Source organism: Cebus imitator, unplaced genomic scaffold (assembly GCF_001604975.1).
Source record: "Cebus imitator isolate Cc_AM_T3 unplaced genomic scaffold, Cebus_imitator-1.0 Scaffold129, whole genome shotgun sequence".
Taxonomy (NCBI): Eukaryota; Metazoa; Chordata; class Mammalia; order Primates; family Cebidae; genus Cebus; species Cebus imitator.
The window spans coordinates 1,265,294-1,286,010 of NW_016107444.1; the positions used below are offsets into that span (position 1 = coordinate 1,265,294).

At 38.9% G+C, this 20,717-nt stretch overlaps 1 protein-coding gene and 1 pseudogene across 1 annotated transcript in view; one reads left to right on the plus strand and one right to left on the minus strand.

The window, feature by feature from the left end:
* The window catches only part of ZSWIM5 (zinc finger SWIM-type containing 5), a 184,365-nt gene that overhangs the window by 37,875 nt on the left and 125,773 nt on the right, over positions 1-20,717 (minus strand). The window contains exons 3-4 of the mRNA XM_017540806.2: positions 6,839-6,987; positions 5,349-5,499 (exon numbers count right to left, since the gene is read on the minus strand). Of these exons, the coding sequence (XP_017396295.1) occupies positions 5,349-5,499; positions 6,839-6,987 (300 nt within the window). The remainder of the gene's footprint in view (positions 1-5,348; positions 5,500-6,838; positions 6,988-20,717) is intronic.
* LOC108312746 lies at positions 9,474-9,983 on the plus strand (annotated as a pseudogene).

Here is a 20,717-nt window from a genome sequence, read left to right on the forward strand (position 1 = left end):
CCAGCCTGGGTAACAAGAGCGAAACTCCGTCTCAAAAAAAAAAAAAAAGAGAAACAGATTTTCATATTTAATCTTCACAGGTAAAAAAGAGGACCAAAAAAGAAGCTACTAAATCTGGCAATGAGAAGAACATTGGTGACCTTAGGAATGGTAAAATCAACAGGATAATAGGAATGGAAAAGAGATTGGGTGAGATGAGAAAGGCTTAAGAGGCAAAACGACAACAACAACAACAAAAAACAGGGTGCCAATTCTAGTCATGGAGGAGTTCCTATTTTCTAGGCATTTTGATACTAAGAAGGGGATACTGGCCAGGCACAGTGGCTTATGCCTGTAATCCCAGCACTCTAGGAGACTGAGGTGGGTGGACCACTTGAGGTCGGGAGTTTGAGACTAGCCTGGCTTAACACGGTGAAACTCCATCTCTACTAAAAATACAAAAAATTAGCCAGGCGTTGTAGCGTGTGCCTGTAATTCCAGTTACTCAGGAGGCCGAGGCAAGAGAATTTGTTGAGTCTGGGAGGCAAGGTTGCAGTGAGCCAAGATTGCGCTATTGTACTCCAGCCTAGGCGACAGAGTGAGACTCCATCTCTCTCTCGCTCTTTCTCACACACACACACACACACACACACACACACACACACACACAAAGAAGGGGATCCCTAGAAAGTGAGCACAAGTACTTTCACCTGTAAGTTAAACATGAGTTTTCTGTCTTATTAATTATGTCCTTATAAATTTGTTTCGAAAACACTCAAAGATAATTACATCTCTGAGAAAGAGACAGAACAAAAAGTCCTGCTAGTTGCCTGTATAAAACAGCACTCACAGGACTGTTATCAGTACCCAGAAACATATTTTCCTGCAACTTAAAAAAAAAGTGGATCACGAGGTCAAGAGATCGAGACCATCCTGGTCAACATGGTGAAACCCCGTCTCTACTAAAAATACAAAAATTAGCTGGGCATAGTGGCGAGTGCCTGTAGTCCCAGCTACTTGGGAGGCTGAGGCAGGAGAATTGCTTGAACCCAGGAGGCGGAGGTTGCGGTGAGCCGAGATCGCACCATTGCACTCCAGCCTGGGTAACAAGAGCGAAACTCTGTCTCAAAAAAAAAAAGCGTTGGCTGGGTAGAGTGTCTCATGCTTGTAATACCAGTGCTTGGGGATGCTGAGGCAGGAGGATCACAAGGCCAGGAGTTTGAGATCAGCCTGCACAACACAGTGAGACCCTATCTTTACCAAAAATTAGAATTGGCGAGTGTGGTACCCTGTACCTGTAATCCTAGTTACTCGGGAGGCTGAAGTGCATGTATTTCTTGATCCCAGGAGTTTGAGTTGCAGTGAGTTATGATCACACCACTGTATTCCACTCTAGTGGACAGTGTGAGATCCTGTCTCAAAGTAAATCAATAAAAAGAAATTAGGGCTAGGTGTGGTGGCTCATGCCTGTGGTTCCAGCATTTTGGGAGGCCGAGGCAGGTGGATCACTTGAAGTCAGGAGGTTGAGACCAGCCTGGCCAACATGGCGAAATCCTGTCTCTACAAAACTAGAAAAATTAGCTAGGCATGGTGGTACATGCCTGTAGTCCCAGCTACTCTGAGGCTGAAGCAGGAGAAATGCGTGAATCCAGGAGGCAGAGGTTGCAGTGGGCTGAGATTGTACTCCTGCACTCCACACTGGGCAACAGAGTGAGACTCTGTTTCAAAAAAAAAAAAAAAAGAAATTAAAAAATGTCAAAAACTCTAAGCAAACGTAGCTACTATGGAAATTAAAATTTTACATAATTATTATATATGAAATATAATAAAATAATAGCTATCATTGATTTCTTTCATCAGCTAGGCATTAAGGTATTAAGCATTTTATCTCATTCAGCCCTCTAACTCTGAGGGTCAACAGGTCTTGATTTGGATGTAAAAGACAGAAAATAGGAAATCAAGGATAACTCTTAAATTCTCTTCTTGAGCAACAATGGCATCTCGCTCTGTTGCCAGGCTGGAGTGCAGTGGTGCGATCTCAGCTCACTGCAACCTCTGCCTCGCAGGTTCAGGCGATTCTCCTGCCTCAGTCTCCTAAGTAGTTGGGATTACAGGAAGCTGCCATCATGTCCAGTTAATTTTTTGTATTTTCAGTAGAGACAGCATTTCACCATGTTGGCAAGCTTGTCTCAAACTCCTGACCTCAGGTGATCCACCTGCCTGGGCCTCCAAAAGTGCTAGAATTACCAGCGGGAGCCACCACGCTTGGCCATCCAGCAACAAGATAATACATCTTGATGATGTATATTGAGATGGTGACAACAAGGGGAAGATAAGGCTTTGGCAGGAAAATTAAGAGTTCTGTGATGGCCTTATTAAGTTTGAGATGTTTCTTAGAAGTAACGGGCAGCTGGACGCAGCCTGGAGCTCAGAAGAAAGATCAAGGCTAGAGACATACATTTGTAATTTACCTGCATCTGGATAGTATTTAAAGCCATGTTAGTGAATATATAATCATTTAGGTAAGGAATATAAACAGGAAAGTGGATGCTGGGAGGCATTCAATATTTAGAAGCGTTGAGGAAAGGCAGAGAAGTCTACAAAGGAGACTGAGTGAAAGTCACCAGGACCACAGTAGAGAAACCAAATGGGTATGCAGTTATGGAAACCAAAAGAGTATGGGCTTGTGGCTTGTGCCTGTAATTCCAGCACTTTGGGAGGAGGAGCTAGAATTGCTTGAGGCTAGGAGTTCAAGACCAGCCTGGACACAGAGCAAGACCCTGTCACTACAAAAGGAAGGAAAAATAAAAGAGTATGGTCAACTTTACTGAAAACTACTAAGAGTTTTGACATAAGATGAGAACAGAGAAGTGACTGTTGTATTTAGTAGTATGCAAGTTACTTGGGATTTCGACAAGAGCTACTTCAGGAGACCAGCAGCAATGAGCAATGGAAACCCAACAGAAGTGGGCTGAAGGAAGAATGGAGGAGAGCAAATGGAAAGGGTGGCCACAGATAATTTATTTTTAAAGAAATGTTGTTTCAAAGGGGAGAAGAGAAGCGGGGTAATAGTTGGTAGAGAAAGTTGGAGCATCAAAGGAGTATTTTTAAAAATTTGAGCAGGCCAGGTATGGTGGCTCATGCCTGTAATCCCAGCACTTTGGGAGGCCAAGGTGGGTGGATCACCTGAGGTCAGAAGTTTGAGACCAGCCTGGCCAACATGGTGAAACCCTGTCTCTACGAAAAACACAAATATTAGCCAGGCATGGGGGCACATGCCTATAGTCCTAGCTACTCGGAGGGCTGAGGCAGAAGAATTGCTTGAACCCAGGAGGCAGAGGTTGCAGTGAGCCAAGGTTGTGCCACTGCACTCCACCCTGGATGACAGAGTGAGATTCTGTCTAAAAAAAAAAAAAAAAGATATTAGAGCATATTTGTATGCTGATGGGAATGATTTTGTAGAGAGAAAAAAGTTAATAATACCCAAGCAAAGAAATAATTGTAGGAGCAACATTCTTGAGAAAAGGAGATAGAATGGAACCCATAGCAAACATGTAAGGGTTGGCCTTTCATGATACTCTATGGATTTTAACAGAGGAGAAGGCAAACCATACGGGAATAGACATAGAAAGCATTAGCATATTTGTAGGTGGGGAGATGATGAAACTTCATGTCTGATTGCTCCCATTTTCTCTAGTTCAGAAACTGAAAGTAGTAAGCCATTTCTTTCTACATTTGTAGTTCCTATAAACCCTGCCTAGGTTTTCCATAGATGCATAGGCCTTGTGATCAGTAAAGAGCCCTAAGAATAACTAAGGCAGCCCTTAAAATAGGAGAAGCATGAATGCACTGTGTTCTGGTATCTAACCTAATAAGCCGTCTCTAAGTGCAGTGGTTCTCAAAGTGCTGGATCAGCAGCACCAGCATCCCCTGGGAATTTGTGAGAAATGCAAATTCTTAGGTCCCACTCCAAACCTACTGAATCAGAAACGCAGGATAGGGCCCAGTGATCTGTTTAAACAAGCACTCCAGGTGAGTCTAAAAGGTTTCAGAATCATTGTCTTAGCAGAATGCTGAAGGTTTCTTTGAAGGTTGAAATAGTAATTTGTTAAGATAGGAAAAGGTCAGAAGCAAGAGCTTTTCATAATGAACCCAAGTATATAACAAGAGCTTTAAAAGCACTGGGAACCAGTTCTACTTACTTCCTTTCAACTACCTTTGTCCCAGAGGCAAAACCCAAGTCCACAGCACAATCCTGTGACTGGTTCAGAAATTAAGATATTCAGGCCTCAGATGAAACTGACTCTCTGAAGAAGGCTAACTACAAATTCTTAAGGAATATGCACTTCGAAAAAATAGAAGGACTTAAGACAGAACTGAGGGAGATGTTATAGAGGGATGTTTGATTTAAAGTCAGACCAACTGGGCTTCCAGTGTTCCAGCCACAACTTACTGGTATGTGAACCTAAGTTCAGGGTATGGAAGATTCTGAAAGCAGGGCGAGAAGTATTAGCATGGCAAAACTGGTCTTGGAGCAAGGGAATGCTAAAGAGAAATGATGACCAAAGAGGACTGCCTTGATGAGGGAGAACCTAGAACAGAGAGGCCATTAGAAGGTCACAGTTTTAATCTAATCTAAAAGTTTTAAGGGGGAATGGACACTACATTGCATTTTAAAAGTTGAGAAATCAAATAAAGTTAGTGACTGAATGTGGGGAATGAAAGAAAAACGAGTGCTCAGAAATAAGTTTGTTAGGGTAAGGATCGGTGGTGCCAATGCCAGTCGGAAGAACATTTTTTTTGTAGGAGAAAGTCTGAGTTCATTTTTGATTTCTCAGTGGGAATGGTCAATGGACATCTACTCATGTGGGTCTAGAACTCAGATAAGTAGAAAGAAGATGAAGCTGAAATGACCATATAAGTAAGCTCTGAAGCTATGATATTAAAAAAAAAGTTCTCAAGGGAATATAGAGAAAGAAGAATAGACGGTCAAAGTCCAGGTATTGGAAATTGCCCTATGTCGTAAAGGTCTGGCTGAAAGTGATACAGAAGAGCAGACTCTGGGAAACCAACAACAGTGAGGCTGATAAGTATTTGGAGAGTCAGGCTAGTGCCATGCAACAGAAGCGAAGTAAAGAGGTTTTCTCTCAGCAAAGGTTTCCATGTAGTAACATCTGGAACAGAATGCTTGATGACAATAGCAAAGCACAATGCTGTGGAAGCAACAAAAGTGAGTTCAGTGTTACCAGCTGAACTGGTAGCAGAGATAGCAAGATCCATGTAATGATTGATGGCAAGGGTTCATGAACACTTGTTGCCACAGGGCAAGATGGTAGGACAAAGCACTTCTCTGACAGATGAGAACTTACCTAGCTCATCCCAGAGCTGCCTGCACTTGTCTGTCATGTTTGTTCCTTGTTGCCTCCAGAATGTGAGTCGTGGGTCAGCCATGAACTGCTCAGTTATTAGCGTCAGCATCCTTGCTCCATTAGAATCTCTCATCCGCAGCATTTCTCGAACCTGACACATAAGAAGTGGCGAGGAATTGGTGATTGTGCATCACAAAAAAGTAGGAGAAGGAAGAGGAGGAGGGGGAAGTGAAGGTGAAGTATCTGAGTACACCATATCCAAAAGAGCCAGAAAGGCCTCTTGTTCTGTAAGCAAGATCTCTGCATGTATCAAGAAAGCCTGATGTTCACAAGTGGTATCACAAGATACCACTTCACACCCACTAGGATAGCTAGAATTAAAAAGTCAGATAACAACAAGTGTTGGATAGGGTGTAAAGAAATTGACACATCATATACTATTGGTGGGAATGTAAAATGATACAGCCACCTTGGAAAACAGACTGGCAGTTCCTCAAATGATTAAGCATAGAGTTACCATATGACCCATCAATTCTACTCCAAGAAAGAAAAAAAATATATGTCCACATAGAACCTTATACAAGAATGTTTGTAGCAGTACTATTCATAATAGCCAAAAGGTAGAAACAACCCAAATTTTCACAATAGATGAATGGGTAAACAAAATATAGGGTATCCACATTTTGAACAATAAATCCACATTTATTATTCAGACATAAAAAGGAATGAAGTACTGATTCATGCTATGACACCAATGAATTAAAAACATTACACTGAGTGAAGGAAGCCAACCATAAAAGACTACATACTATATGAATGATTGCATTCATATGAAAGTCAAGAATAGGGAAATATATAGAGACAGAAAGTAGACTAGTGGTTTCTTAGGGCTTGGGGAGGGAGACATGGAAGACAAGGGAGGGATAGGTAAGGGTATGGGGTTTCTTTTTGAGGTGATGAAAATATTCTAAAGCTGACTGTGGTGATGGCTGTGTATAACTATGAATATACTAAAAACCACTGAACTTTAACACTTTAAATGGGTGAATTGTATGGTATATGAATTATATCTCACTGAAAGTATTAAAGAAAAAAGAAAAGAAAGAAAAAAAAGAAAAACAGCCTGCTATAAGAGCCCCTAGTTTAAAATACTAAGTATCTTCAGGACCAATGTTGAAACTCTAGTCTTCAAGCTTCATCAGGCAGCACTGGATTAAAAGCAGAGGTGGTTTTTTTGCTAAAATGCCCCAGCAATGCTAACTCATTTAGAGAGTGAAGTAAAAGGAACAGGACTACTAGGCTGAGGTGGTAGGACTCCCTGGATGCAACCTGCTCAGGTCTGGTCAGCCTCTCCTACTAGATTTCAAGTATTCAGTGCAGCTATGTCAAGTGAGCTAGGTATAATGCTTGAAGCCTGAAGTGTGGTGTGCCCAGTCTATCTTAAGCTTCTTTTGTTAACAACAAAAGAAAAATATCTTTTCATATCTTACCTTGGCAAACATTGAGTTGAGTTGCTTTCCAGAGCCACAGTAACCCCCCTGGGAGAGAAAAAGCTTCACTTGTTCTTTCACCTGTTCTTCATCCAAATGCCAACAGTTCTCATCATCAATGCTGGCCCCAGCTGTGGGGTCAGGGGCACCTATGAAGAATGGGGACAGTGAAATAAATCCCTTGAGTTCACATGCTACACATTCAGCTGGAGGAGTACTTTGTGAGCATAATCAAATAGAGATGGGTCATTCTGCTTTAATATGGGCTTTGTCAGCTGTATAGTCCTAAAAAATAAATACATAAAATTAATTTTTCAAAAAGCCTAAATTAAAAGATCTAATAATGCTAGTTGCATGTTCACTTAAGTCTCAGTTATAGCCTCTTCTAAGATCTACAAATACCATTGTAGGGGAAAAAAGTCTAGAAGAAATATACAACATGCAAATAGTGCATTTTTTCGTCTAGGAGAGTGACATTTTGTTTCTTCTTTTTGCTTTTCTATGAAGTTCAAATGTGCCTTAATATGCACACATTATTTTAAAATAAAAAATACATTCTTAGGACATGAAAATTTCTTTTTGTTTGTTTGATACAGAGTCTCACTCTGTCACCAGGCTGCTGGAGTGCAGTAGCGTAATCATGGTTCACTCCAGTCTCCACCTCCCAGGCTCAATCAATCCTCCCACCTCAGTCTCCCAAGTAGCTGGCACCACAGGAGAGTGCCACCAGCCCAGCTATTTTTAAAACATTTTTTGTAGAGACAGAGTTTTGCCATGTTGCCCAGGCTGGTCTCAAACCCTGGATCAAGTGATCCTCCCGCCTCAGTCTCCCAAAGTACTGGGATTACAGGCCAAAAAAAATTCTATTTTTTTAAAGTTCTAGAGAACTAGAAAACTGTCCCCTAAAGCATAGGTAGAGTTGCATACAGATGATATGATTTTATAAATTTATACTCAAAACGTTTTCGTACTGGTCTCACCTTGACAAAACCAATGAAAACATATAGTTATTTACACACCCTTCTCTACTAGTAGTCTGTTAATTCCTTGCCCACAGTTGAATCCAAAGCTGAATCACCTATAGCATAGGGCTGATAATGTGACAAGCACTCTGGAAATGTCTGTGAAACAAAAACGGAATCGTTTTCTTTCACTCTCTTATAGACAGAGTGCTATAACAAGTTGTTTTTTAAAAATTTTTAACTGACAATAATTATATGTATATATGGGGTATGATGTAATGTTTTAATCTATGTATACTTTTTTTTTTGAGATAGAGTCTCACTCTGTTGACCAGTCTGGAGTGCAGTGGCACGATCTCAGCTCAACTCACTGCAACCTCTGGCTTCTGGGTCCAAATGATTTTTGTGTGTTAGCCTCCCAAGTAGCTGGGATTTTAGGAATATGCCACCATGCCTGGCTAATTTTTGTATCTTTGGCAGAGATGGGGTTTTGTCATATTGGCCAGGCTGGTCTCAAACTCCTGGCCTCAAGTGATCTGCCCACCTTGGCCTCCCATAGTGTTAGGATTACAGGTGTGGACTACTATGCCCGGACTGATCTATGTATACATTATACAAAGATTTGATCAAGCCAATTAACATACCCATCACCTCACCAGTTTGTCTTTTTTTTTTTTTGATATGTTAAGAATATTAAAAATCTATTTTAGTAATTTTGAAATATACATTATTGGTTGGGTGCAGTGGCTCACGCCTGTCCCAGTACTTTGGGAGTGGCTGGAGTGCAGTGGTGTGATTATAGCTCACTGCAGCCTTAACCTCCTGTGCTCAAGTGATCCTACCACGTTAGGTACCCAAGTAGCTGGGACTAAAGACATGTACCACTATGTCCAACTAATTTATTTTTTAATTTTTTGTAGAGACAGGGTCTTGCTGTGTTGCCCAGACTTGTCTCGAACTCCTGGGCTCAAGAGATCCTCCCACCTCAGCTTCCCAAAGTCTTGGGATTACAGGCATAACCCACCATACCTGATCAAGTTTTTAAAAAAATAATTTCGACTCTTATTTTAGATTCAAGGGATATATGTACAGGTTTGTTACATGGGTATATTGTGTGATGTTGAGGTTTGGGGTAAAAATGATCTAATTACCCAGAGAGTGAGCATAGTACCCAATAGGTACTTTTTCAGATCTTGTCCCCTCCTTTTCTCTCCTCTCTAGTGGTTCCCAGGGTCCACTGTGCCCAACTTTATGACCATGTGTAACCAATGCTTAGCTCCCATTTGTAAGTGAGAACCTGTGGTATTTGGTTTTCTGTTTCTGAGTTAATTTACTTAGGATAATGGCCTTCAGCTGCATCCATGTTGCTGCAAAGGAAACTATTTTGGTCTTTTTTTTAATAGCTGCATTGTATTCCATGGTGTATAGGTACACATTTTCTTTATCCAATCCACTGCTGTTGGGTACCTAGGTTGATTCCATGTCTTTGCTATTGTGAACATATGAGTGCCTATATCTTTTAGGTAGAATGATTTATTCTTCTCTGGGTATAAACTCAGTAATGGGATTGTTGGGTGGCATGGTAGTTCTGTTTTAAATGCTTCCAGAACTCACCAAATAAACACAGTTCTGACCATATCACTTTGCTGCTCAAAAGTATTCAGTCGGGGAACCGCAGGTTAGGTGCAGACATGGCCAAGTCCAAGAACCAAACAACACACAACCAGTCCCGAAAATGGCAGAGAAATGGTATCAAGAAACCCCGATCACAAAGATAAGAATATCTTAAGGGGGTGGACCCCAAGTTCCTGAGGAACATGCGCTTTGCCAAGAAGCACAAGAAGGGCCTAAAGAAGATGCAGGTCAACAATGCCAAGGCCATGAGTGCACGTGCCGAGGCCATCAAGGCTCTCGTAAAGCCCAAGGAGGTTAAGCCCAAGATCCCAAAGGGGGGTGTCAGCCGCAAGCTTGATCGACTTGCTTACATTGCCCACCCCAAGCTTGGGAAGCGTGCTCGTGCACGCATTGCCAAGGGGCTCAGGCTCTGCCGGCCAAAAGTCAAGGCCAAGTCCAAGGATCAAAACAAGGCCCAGGCTGCAGCTCCAGCTTCAGTTCCAGCTCAGGCTCCCAAAGGTGCCCAGGCCCCTACAAAGGCTTCAGAGTAGATATCTCTGTCTGCCAACGTGAGGACAGAAGGACTGGTGCGACCCCCCGGCGCTGCCATCTGCTTGGGGCTGGGATCCTCCTGTGCTATTTGTACAAATAAACATGAGGGAGGATTTGTTAAAAAAAAAAAAAAAAGTATTCAGTCATGCCCCATTCTTACTAAATTAAGTCCAAATGCCTTGGCATGGCATTCAAGGCCCTCTATGCTCAGACTCTTTTATTTTTAGTCATGTCTTCCCCTATACTTATGATATGCTTCGGGCAGAAAGTGTTCCCAGAAGTCAACCACATTGGCTTATGACATACTTTTCCCCTTCCTCCCTCTAGCCTGTTCTTTGACCAAAAAACCCAACAGTTATCATTGTCAATATTACTTAAGTTCCAGAGTCAGGGCTGCAATGAGAAACAGAAACCATAAAATTAGTGTACAGAGAGGATAACACTGCTGAGATTCATATACTGCTAGTTTACTTGGCAGCAGCATTTTTTAACCCACTCAACTGAAGTAGCCATATACTCCATTTCCACCTGCCAAAAGTATGCCCATCTTATGCTCATGTACTTGGCATATAATGGCAATAACACTATTTTCCTGTATTTGTATTCTCCTGATATTCACTTGCTAATTACCATTCTTCATAGTACTTTATTATTACTTTCCTTAAGTGTTCTTCATAGCACTTGATTATTACTTCTCTTGCACTTTATATTACGCTATAATTGTGATTTCTCATATATTCCCAACTAAGTTGAAATTTTTAAAAATGGGATTCCTTTTTGTGCTTCACAGTAACTGGTTCATTATAGCACTGAGTTAATATTTATAGAATGAACACAAATATATCTCACTGACCATCTAGATTTAAGCTCCACATAGGCAAATATTATGTCCTATACTTCTTTTATAGCCAAAAAGTGGCAAAGCAAAACAAATATACTCCTTATCCTTAAATATTTGTTAGTAACAAGTATTTATTGAGCATGATTCCTACATGCTAAAGGCTAAGCATTTTTTATACATATACCCATTAGAATGTATGCTCCTTGAGGGTAGAAGCTTTTATTTATAGGTATATTCACAACACATAGAAAAGTGCCTGGCACATAGTAGGTGCTCAATAAATATATATTGAATAAATTCCAAGGAACCTTCATAACAACTCTATGAGGCCATATTATTCCCTAATTTTAAAATAAACTAAAGTTTAGACAGGGTAACTTAGATGTAAAGTATATCAGCCAGGATCTATATACTGGTCTCTCTCAGAAGCCTGTCTCTTTACTACGAGGCTATACTTTGCCTTCAGTCTCATACTGGTGTGATTCACCAGTTGGTTTCAGGCCCCCTGAAGCCGTAACTGATAGTGTGTCTGAAGACAGCCAAATCCCATCTTTTCTTGGCTTATTCTGCTACATAGAATATGGGATTAGTCAGAATAATGCATTTTCCCCACAGTGAGAATAACTAGCGTTCTGATCAGTACGGTGATTCTCAGATATTAATATACAGAACAATATCTTGAGGTTTATGTGAAAAATTCAGGTTGAAACAATTCCGGTCTTCAGGAGCTCCACAGAGATGAAACTGAAATAAACTAGATTAAACCAAGGACTGGGTTGTTGAGTACTTTGGAGCTAAAGATTGTGGGAGGAATGAACAGCAATGGTGCTCCTGCAGCAGAGGGCAGAGATGGTTTGAATACCAATTCTGACCCTTGGGTGGTTAAGTTAGGATATGAAAAAGCAGAAATAGAATTTAGTTTTTTGGGTTGTTGGCCTTAAACTGACTGGAAATGTGGACTGACACCCTCTCCTCTGAAGATTTCAAGGGGTATGGAAAAAAGTAAAGAATGCTTAGCACCCAGGTAATGATAGTGGTAGTAGCAGTAGAAGAAATAAGGCACAGTTTATACATACCTAGTGTGCATCTATAGAAAACTGCTGGGATAGGGCTAGGACAAGGCAAAACTTTGAGAGTTACTAACAGTACAACTTCACCTGAAACTGCAAAGGGCTTGTTTATTTGATAAAAGAGAAAGGAAGGTAAATTGTACAAATGTTTGATGGTCTGCAATGAAATCTACAAGGTGAGAAACTGAGCTGCTAAATGGGTGACAGAAGCAAAAAAGGAAGTGAGTCAATATTTGGGGCATCAAGGTAACAAACTACAAGGAGTTGGTGTGACTGCTGAGGCAATGAAAGTCATTTGAGAAGAGCATGAACTGGCAAGAGACCCCATGGAGAATTTTCTAAGACATTTTCATTTATTCAGTCAATATTTATAGAGAGCCTGATAGGTACAGAATCTGTGTCAAATTCTGTATATGTAGTGGTAAACAAAGCAGATATGGAGCTTATAGTTGGGGAGAGAGACCTTAAGCACATAATCACATGTATACATTTTTTTGTGGAAAGGAAGAAGAGTCAAAGAAGGCTTCTCTGAGAAAGTGACATTTAAGCTGACACCTGAAGAATAAATAGGAGTTAGCCTGGCGGGGAGTGGAATACTATGTACTTTTTGTTCAAAAAAAAAAAAAAGCATTATGTCATAAATTACTTTAGTAATGAAATACAACTATAATAAGGGAGGGAGGACAGAAACAGGGGATAGGAAAGGAGGATATTTTCTCAAGGAGAGGAAATATCATGTGAAAATTTTAGGCAAAAGCCAGATAGATCATGTAAAGTTTTGTATGCCACAGAAATTTGGACTCAATCCCAGCAGTAATAGGGGCCACTGAAGGATTTTAAACAAGAAGTGATATAATATCTGCAGTTATAGAAAAGTCACTTTGGATGATGGTGTGAAGAATGGAATAGAGGGAATTAATAGTGGAAATAGAAAGATCAGTTAGATGGGTACTAAACAATTTATGTGAGAGATTATAGTGGTTTGATTTAATAGGGAGAAGTAGAAACTTATGAAATATATTTCAGAAGTAAAATTAACACATCTTGCAATAAAAGGCAAAGGTGTTAGGAGTAACTACAAGGTTTCCATCATGATTCAGTGGCTAGATGGTGGTGTTATATTGTGAATACAGGAGGATAAGTTAAGGTTGGGGAAGAAGATCATAAAATCACATTTGGTATATTGATCTTGGGATGTCTTTATGATGTTCAATAGTTGGATATAGAGTCTAAAGCTCAAAAGAAATGGGCTGAAGAAATACATCTGTGAGGCTGGGCATGGTGGCTCATGCCTATACTCCCAGCACCTTGGGAGGCCAAGGTGGGTATGTTGCTTGAGCCCAAGAGTTCAAGACCAGTCTGGGCAACACAGTGAGACCCTGTCTCTACAAAAAATACAAAAATTAGCCAAGCATGGTGGCATGAGCCTGTAGTCCCAGCTACTTGGGAGGCGGAGGTAGGAGGATCACCTGAGCCCAGGGAGACAGAGGCTACAGTGAGCTGTGATCATGCCACTACATTCCAGCCTAGGTGACAGAGTAAGACTGTGTCTCAAAAAAAAAAAAAAAAAATTGTGAGTCATGGAATATAGATAATATTTGAAGTCAAGGATGTAACCTGAGACTGCCTACAGAGATCATATAAAATAATAAGAGAAAATTTAAGATTAATCTATAAGAAATGTCAATATTCACCAGTCAAATAGTACAGTAAAAGACAGCATCAAGGAACAAAACATTAAGGGCACAAATAATTTAACCAGATAAACCAGGTGCGGAGTTCACAAACTGGCTTCTTCAGCTGTTTCTCGTTAACTCCCAGGCAGCATCTTTTTAAAAAAATCCTTTCTTTAGTTTAAAAATCAAATTACATCAAAATGCCCTTATATGTTCACTGGTTAGAACATTTTAGTCTTTTCACAGAAAGAGATGTGTATGAAACCACTTATCTCTAGTAACAATAAGTAAATATACTTTATTTTTTCCCATTACTTTGCTAATTCCTACACTGGCACCTCTTTCGTCACCTGTTTATTCAAGGATGTTTTCAATCAACGAACATTTATGAAACCACTTATCTCTAGTAACAATAATGTAGACCTAGTCAATATAAATGATTCTTTAATATTATAGTCTGAATTTTTTCCTAAGGACTAATAAGAGAAATGGTGACAAGTGAAGATAAGATAGAAAATTTATCTTTTATAAATAATTATGAAACAAATGATTGTATGGGTTAAGCACTGAGCTTATAAAATGAGACCTGTACTGAGGGGGCTATTAAGTCTAAGGAACCAATTTTTCTTCCTTTCTTTTTTTTTTTGAGATGCAGTCTCACTCTGTTGCCCAGGCTGGAGTGCAGTGGTGCAATCTCAGCTCACTGCAACCTCCGCCTCCAGAGTTCAAGCCATTCTCCTACCTCAGCCTCCTGAGTAGCTGGGATTACAGGTGCACACCACCATGCCTGGCTAATTTATGTATTTTCAGTAGAGATGGGGTTTCATCATGTTGTCCCGGCTGGTTCTGAACTCTTGACCTCAGGTGATCCTTCTGCCTCAGCCCCCCAAAGTGTTAGGATTAGGCGTGAGCCATGGCACCTGGCCGATAAATAGTAACTTAAAAATTTTTAAGGCAGTCCAATTTGTTGGTCTGTTCCTACTAAAGAAAATTTTCTCTACCTCAAGGACATGAAGGTGTTCTCTTATCTTTTAGGTTTTACTCTTCCACTTTTCACATTTATATCTGCAATCCATCTGCAACTGATTTTTCTGAATGGTATCAGGTAGAAGTCAAGTTTCAACTGGAAATTTGATTCCCAGTTGATCCAGCATCACTTATTGAAAAGATTTTTCTTTTCCCTTTCTTGGCATTTAGTGGAATCCTCTCACTGTTTTGTTGTTGTTTTTAAGACAAGGTCTTTGTCTCCCAGGCTGGAGTGCAATGGTGCCATTGTAGCTCGTTGCAGCCTCAAACTCCTTGGCTCAAGCAATCCTCTGGCCTTAATCAATCCTCTGGCCTTGGCCTCAGCCTCCTGAGTAGCTGGGACTACAGGTACACACCACTATGCCCAACTAATTTTTTTATTTGTAGAGATGGGATCTTATTTTGTTGCCCAGGCTGGTCTCAAACTCCTGGGCTCAAGCAATCCTCCTGCTTTGACCTCTCAAAGTGTTGGAATTACTGGCATGAGCCATCCCACCTAGTCAGAATTCTTTCACTTTAGAAATTCACATTTTTATTCTAGAAAATTTTCTTCAATTATTTAATTGGTAAATTTCTCACCTCTGTTTTCTATTTATAGAACCCCTATTAAACACTGGAATTTGAGGACTTGTAATTTTTGATGTATTTTTCCTCCTATTTTTCATCTTTGTCTTTTTGCTCTATTTTCCAATAATTCTACTGAGTTTTCAAATTTTCTGCCATCACATTTTTAGTATTAGTTTTTTTCTGTTCTTTGAATTTGTTTTTGTAGTATCTAGTTGTTATTTCATAGGTTGCAATATCTTATTATTTCTATAATACTACTAATTTTTCAGTTTTATTCTTTCTGCATAGTTTGTATTTCCCCCAAATTGTCTTTCCATGTTTGTTAGTACTACTATCTTCTATAGTTTTCCACATTGTTGAGCATTCACTTTTTGAAACTCAGTGCTACACTGACATTGATAATAACTTGCTAGTTTTTTCCCATTACTTTGCTAATTCCTACATTGGCTCCTCTTTCGTCACCTGTTTATTCAAGGATGTTTTCAATCAATGAACGTTTATTTATTATTTTACAGGTATCAGGCTTCATAAGGGAGGCTCAGAAATTAGCAAAACATGGTTCCTGACCTGACTTCTCAAGTTATCTTACTCTTCTCTTGGTATTCAATCTTTTTTAATTTTTAATTTTAATTTTTGTGGGTACATAGTAGGTGTATATATTTATGGGGTACATGAGATGTTTTTATATAGGCGTGCAATGCATAATAATCACATCATGAAAAATGGGATATTCGTTACCTCAAGTATCTATCCTTTGTGTTATAAACAATCCAATTATGCTCTTTCAGTGATTTTAAAATGTACAATTAAATTATTGACTATAGTCATCCTGTTGTGCTATCAAATACTAGGTCATTTTCATTACTATTTTTTTGTACCCATTAACCATCCCACCTCCCCCACATCCTCCCACTACTTTTCCCAGCCTCTGGTAACCATCCTTCTACTTTATCTCCATGAGCTCAATTGTTTTGATTTTTAGATCTCACAAATAAGTGAGAACATGCAACAATGTGTGCCTTTCTGTGCCTGTCTTATTTCACCTAGCATAATTACCTCCAGTTCCATCCATGTTGTTACAAATGACAGAATCTTTTTTCTTTTTTTTTTGAGAGAGGGTTTTGCTCTGTCACCCAGAGGCTGGAGGACACTGATATGATCATGGCTCACTGCAGCCTTAACCTCCCAGGATCGAGCAATTCTCCTGCCTCAGCCTCCCCAGTAGCTGAAACTACAGGTGCATGCCACCACCAACTGGCTAATTTTTTGTAATTTTTGTAGAGATGGAGTTTTGCCATGTTGCTCAGGCTGGTTGTGAACACCTGAGCTCAAGCAATCTGCCTGCTTCAACTTCCCAAAGTGCTGGGACTACAGGTGTGAGCCACCACACTCAGCTGATAGCATTCTTTTTTATTGCTGAATAATATTCTACTGTGTTTAAGTACCACATTTTCTTTATCCATTCATCTGCTATGGGACACTTAGGATGCTACCAAATCTTGGCTATTGTCAACACCGCTGCAACAAACATGCAAGTGCAGACCTCTCTTTGATATATTGATTTCCTTTCTTTTGGGTATATGCCTAGCAGTGGGATTGCTGACTCATATGGTAGCTCTATGTTTAGCTTTCTGAGGAACTTTCAAACTGTTCTCCATTGTGGTTGTACTAATTTATGTTGCCAGCAACAGTGTACGAGGGTCTCCTTTTCTCCACATCCTCATCAGCATTTATTATTGCCTTTCTTTTGGATATAAGTCATTTTTACTGAGGTGAGACATGTCATTGTGGTTTTGATTTGCACTTCTTTGATGATAAATGATAGAGTACCTTTTCATACACTCATTTGCCATTTGTATGTCTTTTGAGAAATGTCTATTCAGATCTTTTGCCCATTTTAAAATCAGATTATTAGATTTTTTGCCTATAGAATTGTTTAAGCTCCTTATGTATTCTGGTTATTAATCCCTTGTCAAATGGGTAGACTGCTAATATTTTCTCCCATTCTGTGAGTTGTCTCTTCACTTTGTTGATTATTTCCTTTGCTGTGCAGAAGCTTTTTAACTTGATGTGATCCCATTTATCCATCTTTGCTTTAGTTGCCTGTGCTTGTGGGTTATTACAAGAAATCTTTGCCCAGTCCAGTGTCCTAGAGAGCTTCCCCAATGTTTTCTTGTAGTAGTTTCATAGTTTCAGGTCTTGGATTTAAGTCTTTAATCCATTTTTATCTGATTTTTGTACATGGCTAGAGATAGGGGTCTAGTTTCATTTCTTCTGCATATGGATATCCAGTTTCCCAGCACCCATTTATTGAAGAAAGTATCTTTTCCTTAGTGTATGTTCTTGGCACCTCTGTCAAAAATGAGTTTGATGTAGATGTGTGGATTTTCTTCTGGGTTTTCTATTCTGTTCCATTGGTCTATGTGTCTGTTTTATGACAGTATCATGCTATTTTAGTTACTATAGCTCTGTTGTATAATGTGAAGTCAGGTAATATGATACCTCCAGTTTTGTTCTTTTTGCTTAGGATAGCTTTGGCTATTCAAGGTCTTTTGTGGTTTCATATAACAAAAAACAATTTTAGAGTTGTTTTTTCTATTTCTGTGAAGAATGTCATTGGCATTTTGATAGGGATAACACTTAGTCTGTAGATTAGAGTATTATGAATATTTTAACAATATTCATTTTTCTAATCCATGAACACGGAATATCTCCATTTTTTGGTGTCTTGAACTCCCGACCTCAGGTGATCCGCCCACCTTGGCCTCCAAAGTGCTTGGTTTACAGGCGTGAGCCACCACGCCTGGCCCATTTTTTGGTGTCTTCTAAAATTTTTTTCATCGGTGTTTTATAGTTTTCATTATAGGGATCTTTCACTTCTTTGGTTAATTCCTTGGCATTTAATTTTGTTTGCGGCTATTGTAAATGGGATTACTTTTTAAATTTCTTTTTTAGATTGTTCACTGTTTGCATATACAATTACTACTGATTTTTTTTTTTTTTTTTTTGGAAACAGTTGCCCAGGCTGGAGTGCAATGGCGTGATCTTGGCTCATTGCAATCTCTGCCTCCCAGGTTCAAGTGATTCTCCTGTCTCAGCCTCCCAAGTAGCTGAAATTACAGGCGCACACCATCACACCCAGGTAATTTTTGTATTTTTAGTAGAGACAGGGTTTCACCATGTTGGCCAGGCTTGTCTCAAACTCCTGACCTCAGGTGATCCACCCGCCTCGGCCTCCCAAAGTGCTGGGATTATAAACATGAGTCACTATGCCCGGCTTGCTACTGATTTTTATATGTTGATTTTGTATCCCGCAATTTTACTAAATTTGTTTATCAGTTCTAGTAGTTTTTTGGTGGAGTCTTTAGGTTTTTCCAAATATAACTATCAACTGCAAACAAGGATAATATGACTTCTTCCTTTCCAATTTAAATGTCCCTTATTTCTCTCTTATTTGCTTGCTCTAACTAGGACCTCCAGCACTATGTTGAATAACAGTCATAATATGGGGCATCCTTGTCATGTTCCAAATCTTAGAGGAAAAGTTTTCAGTTTTTCCTCATTCAGTATGATATTAGCTGTGGGTCTGCCGTATGTCTTTTATTATGCTGAGGTATGTTACTTGTATACGCATTTTTAAAGCGTTTTTATCATGAAGAGATGTTGGATTTTATCAAATGCTTTTTCAGCATCAACTGAAATGATTATATGGTTTTTATCCTTCATTCTGCTAACATGATGTATCCTATTGATTTGCACATATTGAATCATCCTTGCATCCCAGGGATAAATCCCACTGGATCATGATGGATGATCTTTTTAATATATTGTTGAATTTAGTTTGCTAGTATTTTGTTGAGGAATTTTTGCATCAATATTCATCAAAGATATGGCCTGTAGTGTTTTTGTTTTGTTTTTGATATGTCTTTGTCTGGTTTTGGTTTCAGGGTAATACTTGCCTTGTAGAATGAGTTTGGAAGTATTTCTTCCTCCTCTATTTTTCAGAATAGTTTGAGTAAGATTGGTATTAATTATTCTTTAAATGTATGGTAGAATTCAGCAGTGAAGCCATTTAGGTCCCAGGTTTTTCATTACTGAGTTACTTTTTATTATGGCTTTGATCTTGTTGCTTGTTTTGGATTTCTTCATGATTCAGTCTTGATAGGTTATATGTATCTTGAAATTTGTCCATTTCTTCTAGATTTCCTGATTTATATAGTTGTTCACAGTAGCCACTAATGATTCTTTGAACTTCTGTGGTATCAGCTGTAATGCCTCCTTTTTCATCTGATTTTATTTATTTGGATCTTCTCTCTTTTTTTCTTAGTCTGGCTAAAGGTTTGTCACTTTTATTTAACTTTTCAAAAAACCAACCTTTTGTTTTATTGATTTTTAATTTTTCTTCAATTTCATTCATTTCTCCTCTGATCTTTATTATTTCTTTTCTTCTATTAATTTTGGGTTTCCTCTTTTGTGTTCTTTAAGGTGCATCATTAGATTGTTTAAGTTTTTCTTCTTTTTGATGTAGATACTTACAGCTATACATTTCCCTCTTAGTACTGCTTTTGCTGTATCCCATAGGTTTTAGTATGTTGTGTTTCCATTATCATTGGCAAAATTTTTCAATTTCTTCTTAATTTCTTTATTCACCCACTGGTCATTCAGGAGCATATTAATTTCCATGTATTTGCATAGTTTCCAAAATTCCTCATTAATGATTTCTAGTTTGATTCCATTATGGTCAGAGAAGACATCTGACATTATTTCAGTTTTTTTGAATGTTTTAAGACTTGTTTTGTAACCTAACACATGATCTATCTTTGAGAATGATCCATGTGCTAAAGAATGTGTATTCTGCAGCTGCTGGCTGAAATGTCCTGTAAATAACTATTAGGCACATTTGGTCTATTGTGCAGATTAAATCCAATGTTTCTTTGTTGATTTTCTCTCCGGAAGATGTGTCTAATGGTAATAGTGGGTTGCTGAAGTCTCCAGCTATTACTGTACTGAGGTCTATCTCTCTATTTAGCTCTAATAGTATTTGCTTTATATATATTGGGTACTCCAGTATTGGGTGTACCCAATACTGAACAAATCCTCTTACTGAACTAACCCCTTTATCATTATGTCATGATCTTCATCTCTTATAATTTTTTCTTCTTATGAAATCTATTTTATCTGATATAAGCATAGCTACTCCTGTTCCTTTTTGCTTCCACTAACATGAAATCCCTTTATTTTTAATCCCTTTATTTTCAGTGTGTCTTTATAAGTGAAGTGTGTTTTTTGTAGGTAACAGATGATTGGGTATAATTTTTTTTTTATCCATCCAGCCACTTTATGTCTTTTAATTGGAGAGTTTAGTCTATTCACATTCAGTGTTGTTATTGATAGTAAGGACTTAGTTCTGCCATTTTGTTATTTGTTTTCTGGTTGTTTTGTGGTTTTCTCTTCTCTTCCGTCTTTCCTTCCTGTTTTCCTTTAATGAAGGTAATTTTCTCTGGTGATATGATTTGGTTTCTTACTTTTAACTTTTTGGGTCTGTTTTTTTGGGGTTTTTTTTTTTTTTTT